Raw genomic sequence first — 25,800 nt, 5'->3', positions numbered from 1 at the left:
ACACTGACCTGCTCTTTTATCCTCTGTCCCATCCATATGCCCATTGGTTGATCGTGTTCTTCGGAGCATTGTTTTCCTCCAGCCCCAGTCCAGGTACTCCCCTTGGTTGTTCTGTCTCTTTTGTTTCCTTTTGCCTCTCTTTGCCTTTCGGGACACTGACATTGCTAAAGGCTGCAGGGTGTCTGGCCTCTGTAATAGGAGTGTGGGATGGTGGAAGGGGGAAGCAGTGGGTGGGGGAGGAGAAGCCCTGGGTGAGGGGGAGTAGGGAAGGCAGCTGGTGGGGAGGGGCAGGGAGCAAGAATGAAGAGCAGGTGAATCTTCCTGAAGACAGAGCTCTCAGAAAGAAAGAAGGAAGCCGACTTTCCCCCCTCCTCTGAAGGGCCAAAAGATGGAGGCACTAGCGCTCCGTTCCATCCCGAGCAAACTTTCCAGCTCGAACAGCCTGACTCTGATGTCAAGACTCCCCATCTATGGAAAGAACCTAGATGTCCATCAACAGATGAATGGATCAAGAAGATGTGGTATATATACACAATGGAATACTATGCAGCCATTAAAAGAAATGAAATCTTGCCATTTGCGACAACATGGATGGAACTAGAGCGTATCATGCTTAGCGAAATAAGTCAAGCGGAGAAAGACAACTATCATATGATCTCCCTGATATGAGGAAGTGGTGATGCAACATGGGGGCTTAAGTGGGTACGAGAAGAATAAATGAAAGAAAATGGGATTGGGAGGGAGACAAACCATAAGTGACTCTTAATCTCACAAAACAAACTGAGGGTTGCTGGGGGGAGGGGGTTTGGGAGAAGGGGGTGGGATTATGGACATTGGGGAGGGTATGTGCTTTGGTGAGTGCTGTGAAGTGTGTAAACCTGGTGATTCACAGACCTGTACCCCTGGGGATAAAAATATATGTTTATAAAAAATAAAAAATTATATATAAAAAAAATAAAGGGCGCCTGGGTGGCTCAGTGGGTTAAGCCGCTGCCTTCGGCTCAGGTCATGATCTCAGGGTCCTGGGATCGAGTCCCACATCGGGCTCTCTGCTCAGCAGGGAGCCTGCTTCCCTCTCTCTCTCTCTCTGCCTGCCTCTCCATCTACTTGTGATTTCTCTCTGTCAAATAAATAAATAAAATCTTTAAAAAAATAAAAAAATAAAAAAAAAATAAAAAAGACTCCCCATCTGTAACTGTGATCTTAATCACTTCGGCTGGTGGGGAGAGCAGAGGAAGAAAGAGGCCGTTAGAGGTTCCCTTGCACGCTGGTCTTGTGCCCAGGGGCCCAAGGCTCACTACCCGCCGCCCAACCAAGGGCCAGGGCTCAGTGGCTGTGGGTGGTGTCCTCCCACACTGCTCCCACTCCCCAAGGGCTGCCTTGAGAAGCACCCTGCCAAGAGTGCAGGGGCTTCGGGGGCCTGGCCCCATGCAAGCTGGGGGTGTGTCACAGAGGGGAGCTGGGGCCAGGGCACTGTCCTGCATCCAGACAGCTTCTCTTAGCTTGGAGCAGCACTTTCCCTCGGCTTTGCTCTCTTTCTCCTCCTTCCTTCTTCCTTCTGTGCCTCTGTAAAGTCTCCTGTGGCTTCAAAGACTCGTGCCCCACCCCCACAGCTGCTCCACCCCTGCAAGTCCTCTTCCCAGAACACCTGCGGGGGCTCACTCTGTACCCCTCCTTCTTCAGGACCCAATTCCCATACCTTCCCGAAGCATCTCTTCCCCACTGCCCACCTTTCACCATCCCGGTAGGGGACACTATCGCTTGGCAGAACAATCAGGCAGGCACAGGCCCGGGGGATTATTCTTCCTGAGGGCAGCCCCCCATCCCCACACACTTGGCCTCAGCTGTGCCTACATGTGCCCTCACGAGTGGGACCCTCTGGACTCTAGGGAGGCTCTCCTGCTCCTGGAAGACTTGGGGTAGAAATTCGGAGCAAGGCCAGCTTGTCTCCTCCCACAGGCTGACCTTAGCTTTCCCTCTCACCTAACCCCCATGCCATCCCAGCGCTTTACCCTGAGGGTGGCTAAGGCAGAAGCTCGGCAGAGGGCCGCAGCCCTCCCGAGTCTCCTGTGGCTGCTCAAGGGCCTGCAGTTGGTCCCAAACCATTTTATCTTCTTCATAAATTTACATGTGTATTTAATCCTACTCTACAAATTAGTGTAAAAATAAGCATCTTCGCCATTAGGATCTTCACCTGCATTGTAGATACATGGATCATTGGACACAATTTTCCAGAAACTTCGTTTTCATGTCCATATAAGTTATTTAAGCCTGGGCACTTTGACTATACCTGAAACTAATAAAACACTGTTGGGGTTATATTATATGTTGGGGCGCCTGGAGATCTCAGTTGGTGAAGTGTCTGCCTTCGGCTCAGGTCATGATCTCGGGGTCTTGGGGTCAAGTCCCGCATCAAGCTCCCTGCTCAGCAGAGAGTCTGCTTCTCCCTCTCTCTCTCTCACCCTCCTCCCCACGTGTTCATTCTTTCTCTCTTTCTCTAAAAAACAAAAACACTATGTTAACTATGCTAGAATTAAAACAAATAAAATATAGGGTGCTTTTAAAATCCCGGAATAATGTGGCCCTGGAAATTCTAACTGGAAATTCTATCTGGAGTTAGAAGTAACACTTGTAAAACACTAGAAGAGACCCCCCCCCGCCCCACCCAATCCCACTTCCCATAATGCAACTTTTAACACAAGTACCTCTTAAGTGATCTAGAGAGAGAGCTTGTTTATAACATCTAACACCTGAAAACTTATTATCAAACCTCCAGGAAGAACTTCTAAATCGGTACTCAATTTCTTTACCTCCTCTTTTTTAAAAACTTATTTCATCAGATGACTTCTGTCAGTACCCAACACCAGCAACAACTAAGGTTATTCAGGCTAATGGCCATTCGCTGAATAATTCTTTGTGGTCCAAAATAATCAAAGGAACTTCCATAACATAGTTTATACAAGCCTGTCCATCTCCTAGAGGATAATTGTGTGTCTTGGAGCACATGGCATATTCAATGAGCACCTACTAACTGCTAATGCTGTGCCAGGCACCGGGAAATTCCCTGATGCCCAGTAGGTCCCGACTCTATGATCCCGGAGCCCACAGTCCAATGCTGGCCTCAGGCAAGTATTTGAAGGACTGCTGGGGCATTAATAAGAGGCACCTACCCCAGTTAGGAAGAAGGGGGAGGGTGCTTGGAATTAGCACACCAAGGGCGGGTGCGGGGAGTATTTCTGGCAGAAGAATGCCTCACTCCCTTATCCCAGCTACAGGTTAGATAGATGCTGTGAAGGTATGAATAATGTCCCCCACAAAGTTGTCTCTGTCCTAATCCCCAGAACCTGGGAATATGTTCTCCTACATGTTTTTTTTTTTTCTTTTTTAAAGATTTTTAATGTTTATTTCTTTAAGCAATCCCTACACCCAACGTGGGGCTTGAATTCACAACCCCAAGATCAAGAGCCCCTTGCCCTACAGACTGAGCCAGCCAGGCACCCTCTTCTCCCACGCGGTAAAGGGGCTCTGCAAACATGATTAAGGGCCCTGAGAAAGGGAGATTTTCTGGATCATCTAGGTGAACCCAATACAATCACAGGGATCCTCACGAAAGGAAAGCAGGACGGTTGGAGCCAGGAGTGGTTGTGCTGGGAACAGGAGTGTAGAGTGATTTGAGGAAGAAGCCACGAGCAAAGGAAGGCAGATGGTCTCTAGAAACTGAAAAAGACAAGGAGACCATTTTTCCCCCAGAGCCTCTCAGAGGAGGCTCCTTCTGGAACGAATCCTGCCAACATCCTGACTTGAGCCCAATGAGACCGATTGGAGACTTCTCACCTCTAGAACCATAAGACAGTAAGTCTGTGTTGTTTGAGGCAACAAAGTCTATGGGAAAAGACACAGGAAACTAAGGCAGGCAGTTTGGTAAAAGCTCCCTGAGGCACAGGGTTGGGCATGTGGGCTCAGGGGTACTCTGCAACCCAGAGCCCATGCCCAGCCCGGGACGGGGTGGGGATTTAAAGCCTCAGCAGGCATGATGCTGCCTGGCATGCTTCCAAGTGTCCTCTCTGGCCCTGTTGAACACGGGATTCCCCAGCAACTTCCTTTCTCTTTAAGAAGAACGTACCTTAAGAGGTCCGTTGCCAGGCAGGACCTCTGAGCTCTGGGACTTCTGAAAAAGGATGAGGGAGCAATGGCCAGCCCTCATCAAGCCCTGAGCTCCAACTGTGACCCAAACATCTCTAAGCACACCGCCTTGCTGTCCGACCCTGCCCTGCTTCTAGGCCTCTCAGTTCCACCTGGGTGAATGGAATGCCTTGTCAATCCCCGCCTCCTGTCCCTGCCTAGCCCACTCCTGTGACCAGAGATGCAGCGTCGATGGGCCTGGGCCCACCATCCGGTCTACAGTTCTCAGGCAGTAAGCCACATTCCCACAAAGAGCAGCCACACTGCTACCTCCTCAGCTGCTGGCTGGGCCTCTCTGAACCCCCACCACTCTCCAGGAGGGTAACACGTTTTCCTGAGCACTGATTTGGCCAAGGGTATGGTTAACAAGTTCTCCCCCTGGGCTTCCCCTACCTCTGGCTATACTTCTTTCCCAACTTCCGGGTCCCATCTCTCACCCCTCCCTTGCTAATTCATCATCCCTAACTTCCCAGCTTCCACGGTTATAGACTTGGCTCCTCCTGCCATCCAGGATCGTCTCTTCTCTGGGGAGGCTGCAGAGAAGCCAGACCAGGCTTTGTGTTTCTGGCACTGGTCCCCACAAGCCCACCCAGCCCTTGTGATCCTGTATCTAGAAGCCCAAACCCACCCTTTGGGCAACCCACAGGCTCTGTATGCCTGCAACCCTGCCCTTGGCCAAAAACAAAGGTCTGTGAGGAGACCTGCCCAGAGTCAGGCCAAGAGGTGCCAGGGTTCAAGGCTCCTGTGGTCCTTTCTACCCAGAACAAGCTCTACCCAATGACACTCCGATACTAGCTTTACCCAGACTGACCAGGGCCTGTGCCATCCTCTCCCCTCAGGCCTCGGCCAGAAGCTAATACGGTACTCTTCTTCAGAGCTGGGCCTATCTTCCTCCTAAACCTCTAGGGTTGGGAAGACAGCCGGGACCTCGCACAGGATCACTGGTGATGGTGCCTTCATACTTTCTTTGAGGCAGCTCTCAATCTTGGCTGCTCATCAGAGTCACCTGGGGCTGGGGGGAAGGTATTAACAAAAAAAGTACTGGGCCTGAATCCAGTCCTCCGAGAGTTTCATGTGATCTGTCTGAGAACGGGCCGGCACCGAGATTTTTTTAAAGTTTCCCCAGGGGATTCTAAAATGTAGCTTAGAACCACTGATTCTGACCTTACAGATTTTGAACTATGTTTTAAGAGAACAGGGCTTTCAAAATAATCCCAGGCCTGGGGGCCCGAGTCCAGGCAGCTCTGTGCTGCACTGAGGTCAGGGGCATGAAGCAGGTGACAGATGGTGCCAGAAGCAGGGCCTGGCTCCCAAGAAACCTGTGGCCCTTGGCCTCCAGGTGTGTAGCGGGTCCCCTGTAGGTCCAGAGAGCAATGGGGGTGGGGTGGAGTGGGAGTGAGGAAGAAAGGAAAGAGCACAGAGGGAGGAGGAAGAGCTGTCCCCCACAGCGCTGTGGCTTCTGACATGCTTTGACTTAATGGAGAGAGAACTTCACATGGAAACAGCAGAAGAGATTTGTAGCCACAAAGAGCCACGGCCCCTGGCTGAAGCCAAATTCAGAGTACAACTGCATGTGGCTGGGTGGGTTGGAGGGGAGAGGAACAGAGGATAGTCGGGCAAGCCATGACGGGCCTCGAGAAGCTGGGTCACAGCAGTCGATAGGGGAGGGACGAGGGGCTTAGGATTTACCCCGTGGTCCCTTTCATCTGCAGTGCTCTAGGGCTTTTCTAAACCCTTCTGGACATGTCATTTGATGCACATGACAGCCCTTGTTGCTCGATGTGAACAGCCCAATCTCAGAGCTCAAGCTCAAAGTCAACCCAGGTCTGTCCAGTCTCTCCATCTTGAAAGAATAGAAGGAGGCCCTGCTCTTCACATACCATCTCAGTTTGGGGCTGTGGCAGGAAGAAGCCATCTGGAATTCCTCTGATCTCTTAGGGAAAGCCTCTGCCTCCTTGTAGGAATTACTATAAAAAATACTGAAATATGCCAAAGAAGTAAAACATTGCTCTTCCCACCACTGCGTTCCTACCAACCCCTCTGCCAATATCCCAGGGTAGAGTCACAGTCTCACCAGCTAGAATCACAGAGGAGGGTGAGGGTTGTTTTACAGGCCGATGGCAAGACTGGTAAGGCAGGCCAGGCTGAGGTAGCCTCGCTCCAGAAAGATGGACAGAGTCACGGGAGTCAAAAGCAAAGCTTGGTGAATGACAACGAAATGCAAGGGGGATCCAAATAGCCCTGCAGACTGTTCCCCAGTGGTTTTACCTCCAAGCCCCTGTAAACCTCTCCAACCCGTTCCTATAGGTGGGTGAAGACCTCCTTCCTTCCCTCCTCATTCTCAAGGAGTCTTCATTCCCTTCTAGAATCCAAGAAACTGCCCTCGACCCCAGTTACACACATGCCACACATCTGGGGCCCTGAGCTGTGTCCACAACAAGGGTCCCAGCCCTCTTGGCCACAGCTGAAGGGCCTGGGGGCCAACCCCTGTTCCAAGCTGGCCAACTGAAATCTCCCCCCAGGAACCTAGAACCAAGAGGAGCTGCTGACATTCTTTCAGCGTGTTGGCTCGGGAAATGACGTGAGGAGAGGCTGAGGCAGCCACATTACAACCTATACATGTGAAGAGGCAGTGAAGGTCGGCCTTCTGAGGGAGAAGCAGGCCTGAGAGAGAAGCAGTGGGGAGACAGAGGCAGAGAGGTAGTTCCTGCCAGCCCCTGGCTCCCACTCTTGTCAGGGAGGTACCCCTGTGCTTACACCTCTTGCTGGGATGAGAGGTTCCTCTCATTTTTCATCCACAAGCCCTCACACAGACATAGACCACCTCTTACCTCTCTCGCTTTCTAGAACCAACTGCTTCCCTGAGCACTGGGGCAACCTGAGCCACTGTTTCCTAGAGAAAACCCCCTCTGTCAGAAATGCCCGCTGTTACTTTCTGACCCTGCAGGGGACTCTGACCCACTTGGAGAATAAAATTTGGAACTCTCTGCCCTGCAGTCATCTTCTGATCAAAGTGGAACAGATCAGCCACCACCCCTGAGACACGTCTGATCTTAACAAGTACCTGTTTTCTATTCTAAAAGAATGCAACACAGGGAGTTTCTTCAACAAATGAGAAATTTGAATAAATTCAGTGAGATGACAACCTTCTCTTTTTTGCCTCCAACACCCCTTTTTGTAAGGCTTATAAGATAGGGAAGAGAGATGGGGGTGGTTCTCCTTTTAAAATACAACAAAATAGGGGTGCCTGGGTGGCGCAGTCTGTTGGGCATCTGCCTTCAGCTTGGGTCATGATCCCAGGGTTCTGGGGTCAGGCCCCATGTGGGGCTCTCTGCTTGGCGGGGAGTCGGCTCCTCCCTTTCCCTCTGCCGCTCCACTCCCCCTGCTTGTGCTCTCTTGCCCTCTCGCCCTCTCTTTCTCTCAAATAAATGAATAAATAAAATCTTAAAAAAAAAAACCCACACAAAATATAAGCATTTATTTTAGTTTTGTTTTAAAAGTTAGTTTTTTTAATTAAAAAAAAAAAAAAACGATGCCCTCCATTTATTAATGATTCTGGAATCTTTCCAACCAGATACTCGCTGTCATGCGAGGGAGTATGTCTGGCAGAGGCTGCCTGAGCAGGTCTTCCCAGCACACAGGGCTGCGTGGGGCCCTGGCTTCAGACCAAGCCCGGCCCAACTCCGTTCCACCCTCATGGCACCTCCCACTTTCGTTGGGCCAGGCTCCCTCAGTCCCCCTCCAGCAAATATTTATCCCTGCCTTTCACCCTCAAGGGGTCTTTGCCCCCAACCTTCTTGCCCCTCCTTTCTGCCCTTCTCAGCCCTCTGGTCACTTGCACGCAGCCATCCTTCACCGCTCATGGCCGCGGGGCCTCATCCCTGCTCTGCCTGCCTGTGGCCTCCTCTGTGCACCAGAACCAGTGACTTCACGGCTTTCTGAGATGAGTGACTGTCTTCCCAGTAGAACTACCATCACGTGAGGGCAGTCCCTGAGCTTAGACACAAGGGGACTGGAAGAGCCACATGGCACAGCTTTCAAAGCCTTCCTGGAGGCAGGCACTACCCCAAATTCCCTCTCTGGCCTTGTCTCCCCTATAGCCCTCCCCAAACTCAGTCACATGCCTTATTCATCTTTCTGTGAAGCAACCCACCCCCAGTGCCCCAACCCCAGCACACCTGGCGCAGAGCAGATACTCAAATATTTTTGTTGACTTAAAACCACAAACACCCATTGGGTTGAATCAATATTATTCTTTTCAGGGACTTGAGAAAGAGAAAGAACCACCTGCTGGGATCTTGGCACACCCAGCATAGCTTTGGTTGAATGCTGACCCCCAAGGACACATCCGTGAGGCTGTGAGGTCCTATAGCCCTAATGCCCATGGCCATGCAGAGCACAGCCCGGACACATCAGAGTCTCTCCAAGCTGCCGCAGGAGGAGCCCAGGAGCACTGTCTTGGAATGTATCCTTGGACAACAAACAGAGTGAACACACTTTATTATTCAAGCCAAGACACTTTCGAGAGTGAACTGGAAATTATGCTGGGACTATTCCACAGAAGCGGGCAGGAGGGTCGCCTGGGCAATCCATGATGTTCTGTGTCAAACCCTTCTAAAGAACATAAAACAGAGTGTTCTAAACAGAAGCGCTTGCTAAACTCAAAATAGCTGAGGGCCAAGATGGTTTTATTTTAAAAGCCAATTGTGTTGTTGAAGAAAAGGCTATTCTCTCGGCCCATTTTGGCTATGGTGGGGGGCTGCTTGGGGAATTGCACTGAAGATGTGTATGCTCCTGGGCCGGGGGTTTTCTGAAAACAAAACAGAAAACAGAGACTGATGAGACCATGTCTCCAACACTCAGGGGCCCCCTGAGTCCAGCTGTGGGCTCAGCCCTCACTGGCAAATCCCTACTAGGGAAAATGAGGGTCACGCCCAACTACAATGGGGCACCCTTGACTTGGAGCCGGTCCTTGGAGCAGAGGCCTTCTCCCATCCATGGCTTTCTCCAGGACTCCAAAAGTGTCAAAAGAAGGGCAGACAAGCAAACACTGGCCTGAGCTTGCTAGGCAGCGGGCTCATATCCCACCTGCCCCTCAAGGCACACTTTCTCAGTGGGCACTGCCCAGACAGCTCCTGTCCCTGGGAACGCCATTGTCGTCCCCCCGCCAAGCACCTAGTCTCATGATAAGGTACTGGAGAAAATGGACTCTGAACCTGGGTGGTTGACCTCAAAAAGTCCAGACTCGGGTTTCTGTACCTCAAAGTCTGCAGACCCCAGGGTCCAAAGTAGTCTCAAGGGATCTACAAGTTCTCATTTCTAAAAGCAAAATGTTTTCCTTTGGATGAAATTCTTGAAAAAGTCATTTTGCCAATGATGTCAATGAAGATTCTCTTCTACAGTGATCGAATGCAACCGATGTCATTTCCATAGACTCAGGCGAAGACTTTGATTTCTTCGGTCAGCATTTCCCATGCCAGGGGACATGTACGGATTCTGGACGCCTGAAGGGATTTTATCTCGGGTCTATTGGTGAAGCATCAGTGTCTGTGTGTGGGGGGCCCAGGGAAGGGTTTTGACGTCAGACAGGCTTGAGTTCGAGTCCCAGTCTCACCACCAATGGCTTGGTGTGACCCTGGGCCCTGTGCTTCCTCAGCCTCACCCAAGACAGGAGGTAACGAGGCTTGCTGGAGGCCCTCCAGGGCGGAGAGCCCCAGTTTGGCAGCGACAGCTCTCGGCACATTAGCTACCAGCACTATTATTATTCCCTATTATCATGGGCTTGTCATTTCCATCCTTCTTTGCAGTGTGTTATCTCTCCAGGAGAGAGAGAGGGTGGAAATAGGATTACCCTGGAAGTGGGACAGGGTGGTCAGACTTGGAGTGGATGAAGTCAGTTGCCCGCAGAAGCTGCGGTCAGTGACAGGATGTCTCCTCTGCCGAAAGCAGAGGAGCAGCCTGGAAATCTAATCAAGTCCTGGCCAGATGTCAAAGGAAGCTGAAGCCTTTATTAGTGCTATTAATGAGGAAGCAACATGCGGGTGGAGTCCTGGAAAACCAGACCACAGAACAGCAGGTCTGTGGGCCTCCGTCTCACAAGGCTACCCCCCAGGAGGCTACCCTTGCTGGCTCTCAGACCTTGAGAACACCCGGCTCTATCCCCCAGCCCTGATTTCACTGTCACTGAGCAAACTTTGGATTGTCCTTGGCTTCAGTGAAGAGTTTCCTATAAGGGGAGACACCCTATAGAGCAAGTGGCTCCAAGCAAGCCTGCCTGACTGGACATTTGTAAATTACTCGTAAAGCACACCTTCTGGCCTTTCTATCAGCTTCCTGGGAGTTTGGTTAGCATAACTCCAGCTTCCTGAAGATGCTCAGCCTTGGGAGCTTGGACAGAAGTCTGTGTCTGGATCTTGCTAATGCCACTAGCGTGCTAAGATCTACAGAAGGGACCCACCACCTCCTGCTGTCGGGTCTGTTTTTAATTTTACCAACAGGGACTCCCCAGTAGTCCTCCAGATAAAGACCACACTAACCCCACACCAGAGCTGGTAGCTCCGGAGAGAGATCTTCATGACACAGGCCTGGGACACCCACCCTTCCTTGAACCATGGGGATGGGCCCATTTTCTTATAGGCAGAACTTGTATTTCTGTCTTCCCAACCACCTTCCATAAGGTTACATACCAGTGTGTTCTGGGGACTTTCCAGTTGGGGTGCAGATGGGTAACAACAAGGCCATGGGAATTAAAACTGTCAGGGTTTTTTAAAGAAAACTAGCCACCATTCATAAGCTTCATGTAGTGCTTTCGCAATTTTTCTTGGGTCTTCTCTAGGTCTCTGAGGCTCAAACGCTGCCGCCATGTACCCGTGTCACACTGGGGACTTGACCCCCTTTGCTGTCTTTCCTGAATTCTTAGGGGCAGGATGACCATTCAGGCCATATTGGTCTCCTTTGGTTCAATAATAATGTTTCTGCTCTGAAGCCACACACACGCCTCCCCCAAAACCGTATACACAAAGAACTGTACGTGGATGGGGTCAGCCACCACCCACTGCTTGCCTCAGTTCGTTAGATACATGTTCCCACAGAGCAGCCAGGTCACAACACTGATAGCTAATTACTATACTGGATGTTGTCAACTGGACCCCAAATTCAGCCCCCATCTTTGTGTCTGGAGTTCCTCTGAGCCTGAAACAGCCCGGGAGGCTTGCCAGATTTTTGAGCTCCACATTTTTTCCCACCCCGACCAGCAATTATTTGTGTGTATATATGTGTGTGTGTGTGTGTGTGTGTGTGTATACACACACATATACATACATATTAGAATTGTCTAGAACTTTAACCCAAAGCCCACTGCCCTCCCCAACCCCAATCACAAAACCTACAAACATCATCTTTTAGAGTACTTACAGAACAAGCAGGCAGGAATCGAGGTACTTTGGATTGAAAACAGGAAGTAATAGAATTTACTGGAGGTATTTTCAAGTCGTAATGACCAGGTCCTGGGCCTTCACGCTATAGGGGGAAGAAAAAGAGTTTTTTATGATTACTAATATTTGTTATATTTTAATGCTTTATTGACCTTCCACAAATAAAACATACAGATCACTTGTGATAGGGTAGAAAAGTCCCTAGACTGGGGCTTGGAAATTATGAAGGTGTGCCCTAGCACAAGCCATTGTCAAGTGGGAATAATACTTGCTTTACCTGCTTTACCTGCCTTGTAGGTGTCTGGGACTGAGGCTTAAGTGACCTGTAAAAGCCCCCCTTGGTCCTGCCTGGACCCGCCATCCCACACTGGCACACCCCACTCCATCCCTGTCCTTCAGACTATTAACGACTGCTGCTTTGAGTTGTTAGCTTCTTAGAACTCACGTGTTCTTTCGTAGGAGTATAGTATGTGTTATTTTAGTCCAAACAAGTCTTTATAGCGATTTGCTGACAAAAGCACAACGCTATGATATTCACATAAAATGAACACAATTTTTAAAAGACAATCATTCTAATAGAAAAATTAGTAAAAGGCAATTCACAAAGAGGAAATATAATTATTCATTTAGGAAATGGGGGGCTTTAACCTCATTAATAACCAAATAAATTTTCATTATAATAAGGATATGATTCTTGTTTCTGGGTCTAAAAAATTCACGAAGAAAGAAAAAGGAAGAAAGGGGAAGGAAAAAGAGGGAAAAGTAAAGAAAGAAGAGAACCCCCAAATCTTAACCACCAGCATCGACACGCCTCTATGATTCTGGTGCAAGCACAAATTTGCTTAGCTTTTGTGGAGGGCAATTTGGTAAGATATGAAATGGCTTGTAAATGTCTAGACCTATCCAGAGGGAGAGAAAGGAGGTTGGTTACCAGACTGCTTTAGGAATCAAGAGACAAATGAAGAGCCCTGAGCCCACATACAGCAGGGAAAATGGAAGGGGCCCAAACATCACAGTGGATCATGTGCACAAGACGTTAACCTCTTTTTTTTTTTTTTTTTTTTTTTTTTTTTTTTTGGGCAGTTTACTCTTTCTCTCCCATTTTATTTTATTTTTTTAAAGATTTTATTTATTTATTTGACAGAGAGAGATCACAAGCAGGCAGAGAGGCAGGCAGAGAGAGAGAGAGAAGGAAGCAGGCTCCCTGCTGAGCAGAGAGCCCGATGCGGGGCTCGATCCCAGCACCCTGGGACCATGACCCGAGCCGAAGGCAGCAGCTTAACCCACTGAGCCACCCAGGCGCCCCTTTCTCTCCCATTTTAAAATACCTGTACTATTTGATAGAAATGAGTCATTCTGCATGATGTCTGGGACCTGTTCTCAAATAATGCAGGGACTAGGGGAAGTAGGGGGAGAACACACTGACCAGGAGCCACAATTGTTCGATGGGTACGCGGGGGCTCGCTGGAGGATTGTGTTTGTGTGGTTATACGTCTAAAGTCTCTACAGTACAAAGAGAGGATGTATGTTTATTATTGTGACCCAGCAAGTCCTACATTTAGGAGTTCGTCTTAAGAAAACAATCGAGAATGGATGCAAGTATTTGGAAATCAACTAAATCACCAGTAATGTGTGTCTGGGTAAATACATCGTGATTCTTCCATCCAGCTGTCTAGTGATGAATTGTTACAGACATAAAGCTACTCCCAAATACTGTTAAGTGCAAATGCAAACTTAAAAAAAAAAATGTGCCCAAAAATATGGGAAATGGAATGTTTGCTGTTTTCCCCAGGTGGCAAGATATTGTTTAAAAAGAACTTCTTTTATCATAAGAATAGTAAGAACTATTCCTCTTACCTGCATTTTCTAAGTTTTCTACAATGGACTTGAGCGCTCTTGAGATATGAAAAAAAAATTACACCTACCGTATAGATAAACGAATGTGAAAAATGAGCAAAGGAAAGAAAGATAAAATATACAGTAAGGCTAGAACAGAGAACCGTGTCCTGTGAGACCTTTCTCGTAGGTAAGGCTGGGTTGCAAATGAGCCCATCAGATACAGCGAACAGGTGCCCAGCTGCAGACCCACCGAGGGAGTTCAGAACCAGGCTTTCCCTTGTTCCCTCCCGTGGGTGGCAAAGCCGTGTCGTTGGGGCTGCCATTCTCAATTACTCCTCCGTGGATGGAGTCTGTTATTAACAGTCAAGTGCAAGTCGGAAAAATCAAGGGATGGATACGCCTCATAATTCTACAGCTCATGGCAGAGATGAAAACAGTAATACTTTGAAACTGATGCCTACGTGGGACAGAGATCACTACGGGGGTGAGGCTTTCTGTGTGGACTGACCTGTACACTCCTGCAGGAGAAATCTGAGCTGCCATAAAAGCCAAAGCATGGAAATCCAGGGGAACCCGATAGGAACAGTCACTGCGACACCCTCCACCCTCGGTTTGGCCATAATAATCACAGTACTTTCACATCAGAATGGTCTCTGCGGCAAAAGATGCTGCTAGGTGTGCTACCATTGACTCTATGCCTACAGCAACCCCTTAAAGGATGGCTAAGAAATGCCACTGCATGGCCCCGTTCCCCCAAGCCTGATGTGGCTTCCCTTTCTGAGTTTCCAAATCATGAGCTCCTTCGGAGTTCAGGTGCCAGGTTTGGTGAAGCACTGATGTAGGCCTGTGCCACCCAGCAGCCTCCCTATACAGGCTTGGGGGCTGGGTTATCTAAATCCAAGGGCCTAAGACTTGGGGCAGAAAGAAATGACTGCATGCTATTTGCCCCGCATGTGTCTGATGCAATCTTTCAAAGAGGCAACATTAGGGAAGTGGATCCAGGCCCAAATTCTAATTCCAGAAGCCACAGGAATGTTCTAAGTGAAACGTTAACGATTGGGCCAGCATCCTGCAGTGGGCGGGTGGCAGCTCCGGCAGACTCCCTACTTTGGAGGTAAACGTGAGTGGGCAGTGCAGGAATGGGGGGAAGGGGAACACCCAGTATGGCTCAGAATGTGGGTTGAGAAAATGGATCCAGATCGATGGGAGGGTGTTTAAAACAAGAATATTTGACTGGTTAGGAGGGTTACTCCCTCAGTTACTGGGGATCAATGAGCATGACCTGGAGCTTTGGTTCACATTATGTGGGATGCATGGGTGAAGGGCGGCTCCCAGGTCCATCAGGCAGTACTAAGCACCTCTCACACCAATCAGATGAGCCATTTCTTAACCCTTGTTTTGGTCAGGGTCATGATTTGGCAACTCTGGGTTTCCCGAAGCTATACCATTCAAAGACCACTGACATTCGGAGCCAAGAGCGAACAGAATTGTCACCTTCCTAGAGTCCCAGGACCTTCTTCCAAAATAAACTACAGGAAACCTTTCATAGTTACCCACTCTTCTGCTTTGGGGTGTGATTACATCTCAACCCTCCTGACAAGATGATAATTACCTTTCTCTTCCCTTTGAAAAAGTCATTGAGTTCCTACTCAAGAGCCACTTTAAGCAATGGGGGCTACAGGGATGGCACAAATAAATAGAATACTACCTTCAACCTCAGAGGAGCTTATAGTCCAGGGAGGGATTCTTTTTATCCCAAAAGGTGCAAAGAGCGAGCACAGACCTGAGGGAGGGCTGAGCTAACTGCCTGGCTTCAAGACTCTACACCAGGTCCCACTGTTTCCGGTCTGTGCCAAGGGATAAGTGTGATCTCTGGGCCATGGGATGGTGGAGAGGGCGGCCACTTTCTACTTACTACAAAGGGCTCAGAATGCATGGGCCCTACTGACTTTTCTGGAGTGCTCCTAGGATGCTGTCATACCATGAAGGAGCTTCCCAATGGCCGTTAACTCTCAGTACCACTGTAGGCCTTTGGTAAGCCCTGCCATGCCTACACCGAGCTCACGTCTCCTCCAGGGCTGGGGGAGTGGGACTGGCTCACCTACGTCACACTGCTCTGGAACTAAGAGGTGTATCACTCTGGGGCATCCCAGAGCAGCAAAATGCCAGGTACCTCTGAAAGACTGTGCAAGGGTAGGTGCAATTATCCCAAGTTATTATGTGCTGAATTGTGATTCCCTCAAAATCCACAAGCCCTACACATTTTTATTGTGTTGAATGGTGTCCCCCCAAAACTCACAGCTCCTGTCAATTTTGAATTACAAGTACCTCAGAATGTGACCCTCTATGGATATAGGGTCCTTACAGATGTAATTATTTAGGATGAGACCATTAGGATGGGCCTTAATCTGATATAATGCTATCCTGCACCAAGAGGGGAATTTAGGACACAGAGACATGCACACAGGGAAAACACCATGCAAAGACGAAGGTGGAGGGCTACAAAGCAAGGGAGGCCAAAGATTGTCAGCATACCACCAGAAGCTAGGAGAGGGGAATGGAAGATACTTTCCCTCCCAGCACTCAGAAGGAACCAACACTGCTAGCATGTCCATCTTGCACTTCCTCTAGAAATGGGAGACAATTAATTTCTGTTGTTTAAGCCCCTCAGTTTGTAATGGTAGCCCTAGTAAATGAATACATAAGTGCTCAGCTCATTTCTTCATTCGGTCATTATATTGTACACCCCACGGTGTGCTGGGAGTCGGGAATAATTCCCTACTCCCAATATCCATTGTCCATTGTAAGTCCATTATCCACTGTAAGTCTCCCAATATCCATTCTATCCTTTAGTATTAGAACAATTTTTAAGGGGCGCATGTCTACCGAGCACAAAGATTACATTTCCCAGCTTCCCCTGAAGCTGGGTGTAACTGGATGACTAATTTCTTGGCTATAGGACAGAGGTGAAGAGGTGTGTATGAATTCAGAGCATCCCTATGGAGAGGGCAGCTTATCCATCTGCCTCACCCTTTTGCCCCCTGGTTGGTTGGTCCCATGTTCTCTGCTCTCTGGGACCTCGAGAACGGAAGCCACACTTAGCAGAGCAGCACGCAGAAATGCGATGCTGCTGGATTGCCCCACCAGCCCGGAACTGCCTACTGCAGGAAATTTATACAAGGCAGAAATCCGTTCTTCTCCCATTTATAATGTTATTTGGAGTCTCTGTTTCTAGCAGCAGAACTCAGTCTTAATTGACATGATAGACATGTTCCCTACTCCCGTGGGGCTTACATTCTAGCAGGGAATATATATATATATGCCATGCCAAAAACATGACAAATATGTGGCATATGACACAAAGGGGCATACAGGATGCTGTGGGAGAGAATGTAAGAGGGTACACTCACGGGTCTGAGAATCCCTTAAGGAAGTACAAATGAGCTAAGACCGAATGAGTAAGGAGGGGGTGGAGTTTTCAGGGCAAAGGGCTGGAGGAAGGGTCTGTACAGAAGCTGTAATAGGAAAGGTTAGGGAAAGCTACCCAGGGAGGAAGATGCAATTCATTTTAACCATTCAGTCAAATTCACCACATTGCAGAAATAAAATAAAAAGTGCATAGGCTCCTGTCAAAAAAAAAAAAAAAAAAAGTTAGGGAACTGAAATTCAATTTTCTCCAGACAGTTACCACTTCACTGGTTTTTACATGTGTATTAACACTAAGAACCATTTATGGTTTAACTGCATAAAATGTTCAATGTGTAAAATGTTCAATGTCACCCTTGTATTCCCAATCTCTGCAAACCATCCGCCTCTGCAAACTGGGTTTGCGGGATTGGGGGCACCTCTCCAGCCGGCTCCATGGCTGCCCACTGCTGGCTCCCTTGGCTCCCTCACCACTGCCAGGGCAGCTGCCCATCCCTGCCCTGTCTCTAGCTCAGTACCCACTCTGGTCACCAGTGCTCATGTAACAGTCGAGAACTTGAGGCTGGGTGAGGGCTACAAACACACACTTGAGCACCTGGGTTGTGGGATCAAGAGCCAGTTACTGACCTTGCTTCTCACTGCTGGGAGGTATCACCACTCAGCTCAAAACTATTTTTCTTTAAAAATCACAAAGTTAAAGGGAACCTAGGAAAAGCACAAAGTCTGTCCCCATTGACCAAGGTACAACTTCTCTTTCCCTTGAAGAGAGAAAAGGTCAGAAATAAAATGTATGGCCCCAAATGTCTACCTATACACCTGTAACACACAAGTAATAAGCAGCATAAATTGAAATTATTAGATGGGGTGGTAAAAGGATCTCCCCTAAATTTGGCGACATGCATGTAATAGCTGGAACACGTTCCCCCCAAAAGAAAATAGGTGCCCCAGCAGGGACAGCAGACTCTTGTGTGTGGAGGTGGGCACAGAGACAAGCCAGAGCTGCCTGTCTGGGAATTCAGGAGGAGGCCTGTGGCAGAGCGTCTGCAACTCACGAAATTCTAGAATTCTGTAACCGCTGGTCTACAGGTTCACAGGAGAGAGAAAGGAAACATGCGTGCTGTTGAGTAGGGTAGACGCAAAACTTTCAGGCCAAAAGTTATTCACATTTGTGAAATTAGGAATTGACCATACCTCTTAAGTGTAGCTCGGTACTGTTTACTCCTGCCGAGTGAGAAACCACAGCAGTCCGGGGTTCCCGGCATGGGCCGGTGGGCAGGCAACACTCAGTGATCACCAACCTGCCCACCATAAACACGCAGCTTTTACAGGAATGCACCTGCTGGGGACCCCCGGGCAATGCAGCATGGCTGTAGGTGTTCACCGGACCCATCCTCCCTTTCCTACCTGATCCCACGGCCCCACCGGCCTTAGAAATCTAAGGCGGTACTTGCCTACAGGAACTTCAGCAAAACCGGCCACTCCTGGTTGCAGGAATTGGCCCAGCGCAGACACGTGACTGTCGCCTGGCCAATCCAAAGAGCCTGTATTTTCACACTCAGGTGGCTAGGCAGGCAGGTGCGCACCTGGGACTGCTCATGGGTCTTCTTGCCCAGCTCATAAACAGAGTATGCCCAACAGCCAGAGGAAGGTAAATCAGTGGCAAAAGTCCTAGAGTCTGTGTGCACCAATAAAGTCCATCCCACTTTTATGTTTTAATTGTTTGCTTAGCCAGGCCAGGATGGGCTTCTGTCACTTGCAACTGAAAAAAAATCCTACCAATTACATTCTTTTTCTTCTACCCAGTCAAGATACTGTTATAAGAAAGGAGAGCAGGAAATTCTTCACACTTGCAGCCGAACAGGGGTATATGACTCTCCTGGTGTTAATACCACTAAAAAAGTTGCACAAATTTTTTAGAAAGAAAAACTGCCAGGATATGTTTTCATTAAAAAAAAAAATCCTAGTACATCTGTAGCTATATTTAAAAGATTATATTTTTCAAAAATGTTACCTACCAGTGAACTCATCTTTGAGGAGATTGAGACTAGGACCTGCTTTAATCATCTTTCAGATTCCATTCAAGCAGAAATCAGTTTATGTTTTGCTTGATTCAATCTGACCATGTTTACTAATTATTTTTCTGTTCCTTGTGGAATTTCAAACTATCAGCTTAGGTTTTTAATTGAACTAATTTGGTAAATGCAAAAGCAGCTGGAATGATTCAGCAGTCTTTCAGAGTGCTAGTCTTAATGCAGAGAGTATGGCACAGATCTGCTATCCCCTTTTCAAAATGCTATTAAATGTGACTAAAACAGACAAATCATATAACGCTCATTCCTATCTCTACAGGCTCTTTCCTGTTTATCTAATCCTTTCCTTGTTCTTTATAGGCTTGTCAGGTTTTAAGAAATACAGAAACATGTTGAAATATTTCTGACATCAAATAAAAGAAACTCATTTTCACTTGATATTCTTAAGATTTTATTTCTACTGTCAGGAAAGGTGTGCATGTCTTGTTTTTCACTTTATATACAACTGTAGGAATTAATAACTGTAAAGAATCTGCTCAGCAAATCACTGGAAGTCCCAAATCATGTGAATGACTGAGTCCTAATTAAGTAGTAGTAGTAAGTGGTGCTGTTTTTATTTAAGTAAAATATTTTTATGTTGACTATTTTGATGGCACTTATTCTCAGATACTACTACCTCTGTTATTTTTTTTTAATGCTACCTCTTTTCTGACTTCTTCTTCTTCTTCTTTTTCTTTTTTAAGAGGGAGAGAGGGTGTGCTCATGAGTTGGGGGAAAGGGCAGAGGGAGAGGGAGAAGGAGAATCCTAAGGAGGCTCCACGCTGGGTGCCAGCCTATGCCAGGCTCGATCTCTCCACCCTGTGATTGTGACCTGGGCCAAAATCAAGAATCCGTCGCTCAGCCAACTGAGCCACCCAAGTATCCTGCCTCTTCTCTGGCCTCTAAAACTTGTATTTTCTAAAACTATAAAAGCAATGGAAAAGAAAGGAAGTAAACAACCGCCCTTAATCACAACACCTCAGCACAGCTACTAAGTGGATTTTGGTGCCTTTCCTGCTTTTTACACTCATACTTCTTCCTACATTGCTGCTATTTTCATCTAGTTATTAAGAGTAATCCCTTCATGAATTGGGATGATGAATTATTTCTGCACAAGATTATTACTTTAGAAGAGTTTTCTCAAAATATAATCAGCAGGCCACAAGATAACATATTGCCCAATTACCTTTCAAGGGGTTGTATTGTCTATGCTGCCACCAACAATAGATGAGAGAAGCACTGGTCCTGTACAGACCACATGCCTAGTAGATACTGGGGGGAAAAGGCTGGGAAAAGACAGAATCTTCCTTAGTCCCCTTACACTAATGGGAATATTAAGTAAAGTCATCATTGTCCTCAGTATATTCAAAGAAGTTGTGCAGAATCTCTGATGTCCTTAACGCCCACACTTGGAAACACATTCAAGAAGGAACAAAATCTATGCAATCTTTTGGTGGATCATTTATGAGAGCAATTAAATCAATTAAATAAAGGGAAGGGTAAAGGGAGGAGAAACCATAAAAGACAAGTGTTACTTTGTCCAATTCCCTTGGTTGAGAATGATCGGGATTTGTTGCAGTTTTCTCCTCTTTAAAACAATCCCACTATGAAGCAACTGTACCTTTAGGTCGTGGGATTTGTGGAGCTTGGTCATTATTATCAAGGTGCTGAAAGGTGGCAGAAGTTGCCAATACAATTCTTTTCATGGATGCAAAAAGGCCCTTTTTATTTATGATGGGCCGTGACTTCTGGCGTCTATCCCAAAATACTCACGTAAGTATCTTCCTCACAGTCTTGTGAACAAAACAGTTGTGCCGATCCATAACCAATTATTATTACTTCAACAATAACTGAAATAGCCAAAGACTATACAACCTTACATTGATAATCTGAAGATGAAAAACTATTTTCCAACCCAACAGATCCCTTACCAACAGCTTCTCTTGAGAGCTACCTACACTTTGGGGACAAAACATAATTCACCAATTGAATCCGTAACACAAACAAGAAGACTGCGGGTTTTTATCGTTGTTGTTGGTTTGGTTTGGTTTGGTTTTTTGTTTATTTTTTTAAGATTGACTTACTTATTTGACAGAGGGAGTGTGTACACATGGTAGGGGGAGGGGCAGAGGGAGAGAGAGAGAATCCCAAGCAGACTCCCCACTGAGTGTGAAGCCTGACACAGGGCTTGATCTCACAACCTGGAAATCATGACCAAGAGATCGTGATCTGAGCTGAAATCAAGAGCTGGATGCTTAACACACTGAGCCACACACTGAGCATCCAAGCTGCTGTGTTTTTTAACAAGGGAGAATAGCTGAGAGGCCTTCAGGCACTTATGATCCTAGAAAATCTTCAAATCCAAAGTTAATGTATTTTTTACAACTAAAAAACATGTAGTGATCTGATATGCATCCACATGGTCATTTACTTTTTCATGGTCTTTTAATGGGTTGCTCCTGGAGATTTTATGCATGAATGATTAAGAAATTTGAATGGACTACTTTTCTTTTTTTAAGATTTTATTTATTGGACAGAGAGAAAGAGACAGGGAGAGAGGGAACACAAGCAGGAAGAATGGGAGAGGGAGAAGCAGGCTCCCTGCTGAGCAGGAAGCCCAATGCAGGGCTCAATCCCAGGACCCTGGGATCATGACCTGAGCCGAAGGCTGACACTTAACTAACTGAGCCAACCAGATGCCCACAATGGGTTACTTTTCATATAGGGCATACCTATATGTATCCATCTTTTATAACTTGCCTCATTATCAAAAGGTTTAGAGTGACTCAATGGGTGTCTATAGGCCATACTATATTGCACCAGATCTACAGGTCATATTTCTGGTGACTGTAAGTATCAGGTATACCAACAATGAGGCAAACTGTCCTAAGTCAGTAGGACTCAAATGACACCACAGCCTTACCATGCAACTGTATACAAAACACATTTCCGAGGAACCAAAGAACTATAAATTTTTTAAAGAATCAAAATGCCTAATACATGAAAGAAAATTAAAGTGAACATGTATCTGGGAGGAATTTTTTAAGTGGTGGAAAAGAAAGATTTCATTCATTCCTTCAACACATTTTCTGAGCACTGTACTAGGGTCTGGGCATTGATGAATAAGAGAGGCCCCCCACCCCATTCATGGAACTTACATTCCAGAAGGTGATGACAACCTCTCTAATTTGATGACATAACATTTTACACTTTAAATTTCTCTCCATATAAAAACACAAAACTAAAAGGCAAAATCCCTGGAAAGCTTCACCAAATACAAGTGCTAATATCTTTTTTGTTGATTTATACAAACTCTATAGTGAAAAGAATGTTAAAACTCCACCCAGTAGATAACTGGGTAAAGACTTCGACCAGAAAGTATGCAGGAAGGACCACAAATAATTAATTAACAAATAATTAGAATGTATAGTCTCAGATCCTACAGAGTAAATTAAAATAATGAGATACCATTCTTTTACTATCAAGTTAACAAATATTTTTAAAATTAAAGATAAACAAAATTTATACAAATTTTATGTAATGGTCACTCCCTTGACTGCTGATGAAGATGTTAATGGATGTTAATACTTTTTTTAAAAAGTTTGGTAATATAGATAGATGAAGTCATATATCATCTCTAGTAAATACCATCTGTGATAATCCATAAAAAATGATGCCAAATCTTAGAAAAGATTTTATGAATTTTTATGTTAGCATTAGTCTCTTTTTTTTTTCAGCAAAATAATACTGAGTATTCAGTATTGTCCTTGCATAGCGAAGTGGTGAATATAAACAAAATTGTCATAATACAAAAGAGTTCTCCAATAACTGATCTCTTACAAAATTACATCCTATTCAAACATCTCTCCCTGCTTAATACTGGAATCTACCACTGCAGACAGATCAGTGTCTTTGTAAGTCAGTTTTTCTCTGTCAGCGTTAAATGATATTTAATAATACACTGCAAATAAAATGCAAATCCAAATTCAAAATGATAATGTAAATTTTACTAAAAATGTAAGATTTCATGAACTTGATGAAAATGATGGAGAAGTGCCCAAATCAACAGGAAAAGGCTTTCATTGCCCAATGAGGATCCAGCAAAGTTAAAGTAGCTACCAAAAAAAAAAAAAAAAAGACGATGACAAGGATTGTGACAGTATCAGCATTTCAGAAAAAATGATTTCAAATGTTAGAGGAGCTGCCCTTGGGAAAACTAATGATGCTTCAAATAATATTTTTTTCTAAATTGTGTTGTCTGTAATTTCATTGGAATGTCAAACATGATGTGAAGGATGTCACTATACTATCACAAGATATTGTCAGAAAAACTAAACACAGCCTCCTTTTTAATTTAGGAATTAATACATAGGTGTAATTATAGGATATTTTCCTAGTTTTTAGTTCAATTTCTTTTTTTTTTTTTAAGGAAAGACCAAATCAAACTTTATTGACTACTTTGATATTTTGATTCTACTTAAAGTAGGTTCACTTTAATAGGCATTTTTTTGGGTCAGGTTATACTTGGATACTAAAGACCCCTGCATATGGATGGCTCAGTGGGTTAAAGCCTCTGCCTTCGGCTCAGATCATGATCCCAGGGTCCTGGGATCAAGTCTTGTATCAGGCTCTCTGGAGCCTGCTTCCCCCTCCCCCCACTGCCTGTCTCTCTGCCTACTTGTGATCTCTGTCTGTCAGATAAATAAATAAAATCTTTTAAAAAAAGACCCCTATGTATGGAATAATGGAAAACAAGATTAGCCCTCAAGAGGGGAGTGGTTGAGGGGCATGTGGGTAGCTCAGTCGGCTAAACATCGGACTCTTGATCTCAGGGTTGTGAGTTTAAACCCCAAGCTGGGCTCCATGATGGGTGTGGAGCCTATTGAGAAAAACAAAAAAAAGAGGGGGATGGTTGAATAAATTATGATCTGATAACCAGATTATTTACCTAGTGAAAATAAAGTTTAAAGGAATTTGTAATAATATGAAAGTGAAACATGTATTAAGTAAACAAAAAGATATGAAATTGTTGTGCACCATGATCACTATTTTTAAAATTGCAGAGAAAAAAGGAGAAAATTAACATTAATGACTGCATATAAACAAGGACAAAATTTTTAAACATAATTTTCTATATTTTCCAAATTACCTATAACTTATTCATTTATTTTTACTCTAAATTTTTATATATTTTTACTTAAATTTCATGACATTTTATTAAATTTATATAGAAATATAGTTTTAAGAATCAATCAGAACTAGGGTACCTGGGTGGCTCAGTCGGTTAAGTGCCTGCCTCTGATACAGGTCATGATCCCAGGGTCCTGGGATCAAGCCCTGAGACAGACTCCCTGCTCAACAGAGAGCCTGTTTCTCCCTCTGCTTGCCACTCTCCCTCTCCCCCTGCTGTGTTCTCTCTCTGTCAAATAAAAAAATAAATTAATTAATAAATAAAATCTCCTAAAAAAATCAATCAGAACAAAAAGACATAATGAAAAAGAAGTCTGGTCTCATGTCTCTCCAATTTCATTCCCTAGGACAACTGTTATCTGTGTTTCGTGTTCAAGAGTGTGTAAGAGCATAGGATGGTGAACGTGAATATAGCATTTCACTGAAATAACACTATACTGATCCATTCAGGCAACTGGCACTCTTAGAAACACCTTTACACATATGTCTTAGGCATACATGTCTCTGAGCACATTCTAAAGAACCTAGGACAGGATGCCTGGGTAGCTTGGTTGGTTAAGCTCCCAACTCCTGATTTCAATTCAGGTCATGATCTCAGGTGTATGAGATCGAGTCCCATGTAGTGTTCCAAACGCTGGGCATGGACCCCGCTTAAGATTCTCTCTTCCCCTTCCTTCTGCTGAACCCCCTCTATAAAGAAAAAAAAGAGCCAAAGACAACTATTTTTAACTCTTAACTGCTCTTACAGATGTTATCTTGCGGGGCCTGGGTGACTCAGTTGGTTAAGCATCTGCGTTCAGCTCAGGTCATGATCCCATGGTCCTGGGATAGAGCCCTGCATTGGGCTCCCTGCTCAGCAGGTTCTGCTTCTCCATTTGCAGGTTCTGCATCCCCACTACTGTGTGCACTCTCTCTCTCTCAAATAAATAAAATCTTAGATAAAGGGGGCACCCGGGTGGCTCAGTGGGTTAAAGCCTCTGCCTTCAGCTCAGGTCATGATCTCCGGGTCCTGGGATGAAGCCCCGCATTGGATTCCCTGCTTGGCAGGGAGCCTGCCTCCCCATCTCTCTCTCCCTGCCTCTCTGCCTACTAGTGATCTTTGTCAAACAAATAAATAAAATCTTTAAAAACAAAACAAAACAAAAAACAGGGGCACCTGGGTGGCTCAGTCACTGGGCGTCTGCCTTCAGCTCGGGTCCTGGTCCTGGGGTCCTGGGATCGAGCCCCACATCCAGCTATCTGCTCAGCGGGAGGCCTGCTTCTCTCTCTTCCATTCCCCCTGCTTGTGTTCCCTTTCTGGCTGTCTCTATCTCTGTCAAGTAAATAAAAAATTCCCCCCCCCCCCAAAAAGAACTTACCTTATCAGTAAATAGTATGTTCATATTGTTATTTCTTAATTTATATTTTAGAAATTATCTATTGATGGCCTCCTGGAATGAATGAAGATATGGCATTTGCCCTGTCCATTATTCCTCTCTCCTTATCCACTCACGGTAGTCTTTCATTTTCTTTTTTTTTCAAATTAGCATTCCAATTGTTTTTTTAAAGATTATTTATTCATTTTAGAGAGATGGAAAGAGAGAGCTCAAGCAGGAGGAGAGACAGAAGCGGAGGGAGGGAAAGTATCCTCAAGACTCCCCACTGAGGGCAGAGCCTGACTC

General features: G+C 45.9%; 1 protein-coding gene across 1 annotated transcript in view; it reads right to left on the bottom strand.

The window, feature by feature from the left end:
- Positions 1 to 8,431: 8,431 nt before the first annotated feature.
- The window catches only part of STPG4 (sperm-tail PG-rich repeat containing 4), a 38,444-nt gene continuing 21,075 nt past the window's right edge, over positions 8,432 to 25,800 (bottom strand). The window contains exons 6-7 of the mRNA XM_013056356.2: positions 11,596 to 11,700; positions 8,432 to 8,992 (exon numbers count right to left, since the gene is read on the bottom strand). Of these exons, the coding sequence (XP_012911810.1) occupies positions 8,876 to 8,992; positions 11,596 to 11,700 (222 nt within the window). The 3' untranslated portion in view covers positions 8,432 to 8,875. The remainder of the gene's footprint in view (positions 8,993 to 11,595; positions 11,701 to 25,800) is intronic.

This window comes from Mustela putorius, unplaced genomic scaffold (genome assembly GCF_011764305.1).
Source record: "Mustela putorius furo isolate JIRA1106 unplaced genomic scaffold, ASM1176430v1.1 tig00000224_pilon_pilon_pilon, whole genome shotgun sequence".
Lineage (NCBI taxonomy): Eukaryota > Metazoa > Chordata > Mammalia > Carnivora > Mustelidae > Mustela > Mustela putorius.
This window is presented reverse-complemented; position numbering and strand designations above follow the sequence as displayed.